This window comes from Pogona vitticeps, chromosome 4, assembly GCF_051106095.1.
Source record: "Pogona vitticeps strain Pit_001003342236 chromosome 4, PviZW2.1, whole genome shotgun sequence".
NCBI lineage: Eukaryota > Metazoa > Chordata > Lepidosauria > Squamata > Agamidae > Pogona > Pogona vitticeps.
In genome coordinates, this window is record NC_135786.1 from 157,159,161 (window position 1) to 157,164,797 (window position 5,637).

The window sequence follows — 5,637 nt, forward strand, 5'->3', positions numbered from 1 at the left end:
AAAGCTTCACCTATTAATTTCTGGGACAGAATTTAGTGCCGTTGCCCCTGAAGAAGAGTTGCCTTCATTACTAGTTGGTCTTGCAGCACAATCACAGCAGGTCCCAGAGAGTTCAGTCAGTGTGGATCAGGAGCACAGATTTTAGCTTTGTGTCAACAGAGACAAGAATTAAGACGTACACTTTGAAGTGCTGCCACCTTACCTCCTCCCAGCCCTGTCCCAATTACACTAAGTGTCAGGCAGTAATAGAAGTGGAATGCACTTTTCCAAATTCTTCTTCTGGAGCTGGCACAAGATGCCCAGAGAGTCTTCCTGACATCTGAGAATTGGGGAATCTGGTACAAAACTGTGCTTCCTTTCTTCTTATTCTACCTGAGACAAACTGCCCTTCCCATCCCCATCCGTGGTGGTCTAGGCTGGTCGATGAAGTGAGGCAGGATCCTTGTTTTGCAGGTCTAATGGCTTCCCTGCAGTAAGGCCAATGAAACGGAGTGGTCATGGGGGTGAATAGGAGGAGGATTCCCTGGTACAGAGGTAAGGCAGGGAATCTGGGCAGAAGGCGCAGGAATATTGGAAGCTGCAAGTAGAGAAAAAGAACAATTCTGTTCTGCCCAAGCCTCTCCTCTGCATCTGATGGCCTTAAGCCATGATGAGTCACATTTCAATGGGGCTTACTTCCCGATGAGTGCCATAGGCTAGTAACCTAAAAGCTAAATCCAAGGGTCAGACCTAACTAAATCAGTACAATAAGCAGGGCTTATGTTAAGTGTTGATATGACATTTTCCTTCATTCAGAGGGTGAAACTACTGCATTTCGTTCTAGAACTGACCTCTTGTCCACAGTTACCCAGGAGTATGCCCTACAGAACCCTACATGACTTCCTCCAACATAAAACCGAGAGCTCCAGACTTACACCCATTTAGAAAGTCCAGCTGAACTTACTAACATCCCAACAGTTTTGGGTGCATGTACGAAGGTGGCTCAGCCCTGAGGGCCTATTCCAGCCAATCGTTATGTGGCACCTTAAGAATGACACATTTAATCTCCAGAAGCTTTTCTGGAGTGCCAAATACCAGATTCCAAGGCAGTGCCAAAACTTTTGCAGGTTTTAGCAATATCCCAGTTACTTCCAGGTTCAGCATGCAATTCTCAAGATTATAAGATTTCTGGTCACTTTCAGAGCTGGGAAAAAATTACTATCAGGAATATCAACTCTCAGAATCCCCCAACCAGGATTCTGGGAATTGTAGTCTCCAAAGTAACTTTCCCAAGTTTTGGTTAATTTCTGCCCTCACTGCTCCCTTCCCTTTGTTTTTCCTGGTACCATGTACGTCTCCTGAAGCACCTTCCCTTGAGCTTTAGACAAAAACGTCAGCCCATTTGATGGTTTCTTATTTCAAGATTTATTTGAAAATAACCACAATTGAGAATGTCATAAAATACACACACACATACACGCATACACACACAGAGCTCACACCACTACTGGCACATTTTCTGAAAGCACTCTTACTTTCCAGTGGCAGTACTTTTTTTGGGGGGGGGGAGAAGTCTGCTCTGATCTATTTCCAGCCTGGCTGCATCAAGTGTTTTCAGGATAGACCCCAGATGAGGCACCTCTAACTTTTTTCACCCCCCAAGTGTTGCAGAAGGTGGAAGAGACTCAGCCAGTTCTGACAGATAAGTGCACACCAAATGCTTCATTCCTTTGAAACAGTACTATTAATAAACAGTGTCAACTGCATTGGTTTAAATAGGTTTTTTTCCATTAAAAAGGTTATAAATAATTTAATTCCCCCTTCACTGTTCAATCTGGTTTAGCACTGGGCACAGAGATGCAAGGCTATCACGGCCCCAATATGGAAAACCGGACCATGTATTTTAAAATGCTGCCCTTCTGTGCGATTGGGAGAGGAAAATAATTAGTTATCAAGAACGTAGGCATAAAATCCTGTGCCCTTTGTGTCTAAGATCACAATTCTCAAGCCAGTTAAGCCTCTAGTGTCTGGTTTAATTCAGTTTAGAAAGCTACTATTCTATGCACACTTACTTGCAATCACATACCATTGATTTCCGTGGGATTTACTGCTGAATAAAAGTTGGAAGCATCAAATTTTTTGGATTACAACTCCCACAATCCACAGCCGAAAGTTACTTTCTCAAGCTCTGCTTCTAAGAAAACCTATTATCACCTTGAGCCACGTGCCTTTTTAGACACTTGTTATTTTCTGGATGAGATCACTTTAGGCCACAATTTTCTTTGACTAGTCTTGGTTTCTGGGCTGCAGGGATTTGCAGCCCTAAAGAGGTAGCTGGATTACAATTCCCATGGTTCCTGAGCCTTTCCCACAGCTGTCTGATGGAAAGTGGAGTCTGACAACCTTATGGTAATCTTACTAATCACGGCTGTGAAAGGCACAGAAGCCCCAGCTCTAAAAATTTGGCAGCCCTGCTTAAATCTGAGAGGCACCTCCATGGAGGAATGCAGTGGGGCTCTAAAGTAGTTTGTGAATCACAGTCCCAAGCTGCCATCCTAGGCATAATTATACATAGGCATACATATCTTGGAAAGAAAGGCCGGGGATGCAAGGGGACTTACTTCTGCCTTAACATGTCTAGGATTACCCTCTAATTATTTTAGAGCTGGGGGGGGGGGAATCACTCTTTCATTCACAAGGGCAGAATGGCTTTCAAAGCTGCAGCTTGGGTGTACCTCACACTCTTGAGATTGGCAAGAAATTGTTTAATGGTCTCAGAACTAACAAATAACTATCCATTGGCAGGGAACTGACTTTCAGACAACAACAAGCACAGTAGTTCATGTGAAAGTCTAGGTTACAAAAGAAAAAAAAAACATTTCTTTTGGTTTTGGTCTCAAGGAAAGTCCAACAAATTAAGGCACAGTCTTTCTATTTTCAGTGTATGGGCTGCTGTTTTTAAAGTGCATAGAGACCCTTCCTGTCGCCTGTCCTTAATTTATCCCTCTGCGGGTGAGAGGGGTTTTAAACTCATTGCCTCCTTACACCGGTAGGGTTTCTGTCGAGTAAGGCATATAGCAGCCTGCCGGCTGCAATGCCGCGGGCAGCCCGAGGGGGCAGTAGAGCTGAGATCCGCCCAGCGTTTTCAGGGCTTCCGACGGAGAGGGAAAAGAGGGCGGCGAGGTCCTCGGGGGAAAGACGTGGTGGACTTCTGCCGGCGCCGGCGCCTTCCCCCCGGACGCCCCGAGGAGGACAGCATCGGGAAGGCCGTAGTGCGGGTAGAGAGCCGAGGGAGCGGCCGGAGCTGCTGGAAAAGGAGGCACGAGCCCGTAGCAGCCGGCAGGCGGAGGGAGAAGCCGAGAGTAGCCCGCGGGGACCGGCCACAAGGGCGCCCTTTCCGCCCTCGGCGGGGCTGCGTCTCGCTGCCACTTGTCGGAGGGCTGGAAAGGTCGGCTCAGGATACTCTCGATGGCGAAGGAACTGGAGAACTTGGCCGAGCCGGTGGCGCTGACGGGGGAGCCGGGGCCCGGCGGGGCTGCGGGGGGCTTCTGGTCGGGGCCGGGGCAAGGGGAGGCCGGCGCGGGGGATGCCAGCGCGGAATCCGGGGAGGTGGCGGCGGCGGCGGCTGTTGCCGCCGGGCTGGGGCGGCTGAGGCGCTTCCTCCGCCTGCGGAAGACGCCGTCGGCGAAGGTGTACTCGGAGCTGGGGTTGAGCATCCAGTAGTTGTCCTTCCCCCACGGCCGGGCCGGGTCGCGCAGCACTTTCACGAAGCAGTCGTTGAGCGAGAGGTTGTGGCGCACCGAGTTGCGCCAGCCCGTGTAGGCGCCGCGGAAGAAGGGGAAGCGGCCCATGAGGTACTCGTTGATCTCGGCCAAAGTCAGGCGCCCCCCGGCGGAGTCCCGGATGGCCATGGCGATCAGGGCGATGTAGGAGTAGGGGGGCTTGGGGCGGCGCGTGTAAGGCTTGCCCGGGGCCCCTGGCGCCGCCGCCGCCGCCTTGCCGCCCGCGGGAGACGGCGACGGCTCCGAGCCCGGCCCGGGAGAGCGCCCGCCGCCGGCGCTGGCCGGGCTGAGCGCGGCGCAGTCCCCGTCCGAGCCCAGCTCGCTCTCGGGCGCCAGCGGAGACGCCGCCGCGCTGCCCCTCCCGCCGCCGCCGCCGCCGCCTTCTCGGGCGCTGCTGCTCAGCTTGTCCTCGTACCGCGGGGCGAAGATCTCCAGCTTCATGGTGGCGCTTCTAGCCGCGAAGGGCGCCGCCTTGGCTACCCGCGGTGCCCCTCCCCGAATCTTCCCCTCTTCGGCAGGTTAGGCGGGGGGGGGGGGCTTCTCGCACTTGACCTCCGAGGCTGGACTCTCCGGGAAGAGAGAGGCCGGCAACAGCATGCGTTTTAGGAGGCTCCCCCCCCCACACACGAGATTTTCGTTTGGGGGGGTGCAGACTAGTGTCCCTTCCGCTGGACAGTCCCGAACTACAGGGAGAGGCGACAGGTGAGGAGCGGCGCTGACCCCAGAAATGAAGCCACAATCGGGGTTTCTCTCACCTCCCAGCAACCAAACTGGCGCAACAAGTTTTGTAGTGGTGGGATTCCCTTCGGAGAGTGGTTCCCACCTACCCACCGGCCCTAGTCTGTGAAGGAAGAGCGGGCTTCCCTCTCTCTCTCATCCCCGGCGCTGCTGCTGCTTCTTAGAAAGCAAACTTGGCGCCCTTGCGTCCACCTCGATGATGGCTGCGCGTTTTGCTTTGAAGAGCGGCCCCGTCTTTCTTTCTTCCTCAGCCGGGCTGATGCTTCCGACGTTCTCCTTTTCCTCTTCCCCAAATAAGTGTTATCTGAGGGGAGCCGGGTTGGTCCTCGAAAAGAACAGACGCTCTCCTCTTCCCCCTCCCCTCCGTCCCTCGACGGCCTCCACGCCGGCCGGAGGTAACAGGTGGCCGAAGGGTGGGACTCGGCGTAGAGGAAAGCGACGCTCCCCCCTTCTCTCCCTCCCCCCCCCGCAGCTTCCAGGCTCTTTCTCGGAGGGAACCCCTCGATCTTCCTCAGAGGCTCCCCGAAGATCAGGCGCCCAAAGGTGTCCCGATTGGCAAAGGATTCCCCTTCCCGAAGGCGTCTCGAACGTCGGCGGGGCTCGGTCGCCCGCGGTTCTCTCCTCGGTCGTCCGGGCTGGGGGAGCTGTCCCGTCGTCAGCCTCGCGCGGGCCGGAGGGACCCCCGAGCCTCCGCTCCTGAGCCCGGGCGTCGCGAGTGGGAAAGTGCCATTCCCTCCTTGCCTCTCGCCTTCTTTCCACGGCTCGCGGGCCAACCCATTATAACGCGCAGCCGGCAGCGGAGGAGGCGGAGCTAGCCTGCCAGGCATCCAGGAGGCATCCACACGCACACTCCCACCCACCCCACCCATCCGCGAGGTTTCTATGGGCGGCTGCCAGGTGGGGAGCGCGAGGTAGCCAGACGGAAAGGTGGACGGGGGGGGGCGCGCCACCCTCTGTTGGGGGAGGGAAGAGGGGGCGGCTGTTTGTTTGTTTGTTTGTTTGTTTGTTTGTGCGCTCCCAAGCCCCGCCCTCTCGCGGCGGCTACTCCCAATGGCAGAGGCGCGGGGCCAGCCCCGCCTTTCCCCTCCCTGGCTTGGCCGAGCAGCAGGTTCCTCTTCTCCGGTGTAAAGTGCGACCT

At 54.9% G+C, this 5,637-nt stretch overlaps 1 protein-coding gene across 1 annotated transcript; it reads right to left on the bottom strand.

The window, feature by feature from the left end:
* Nucleotides 1–1,380: 1,380 nt before the first annotated feature.
* On the bottom strand, nt 1,381–5,335 carry FOXQ1 (forkhead box Q1). Its single transcript, XM_072998558.2, has one exon. The coding sequence runs from the start codon at nt 4,200–4,202 to the stop codon at nt 3,021–3,023; it is 1,182 nt and encodes a 393-aa protein (XP_072854659.2). The 5' UTR covers nt 4,203–5,335; the 3' UTR covers nt 1,381–3,020.
* Between the last annotated feature and the right edge of the window lie 302 nt (nt 5,336–5,637).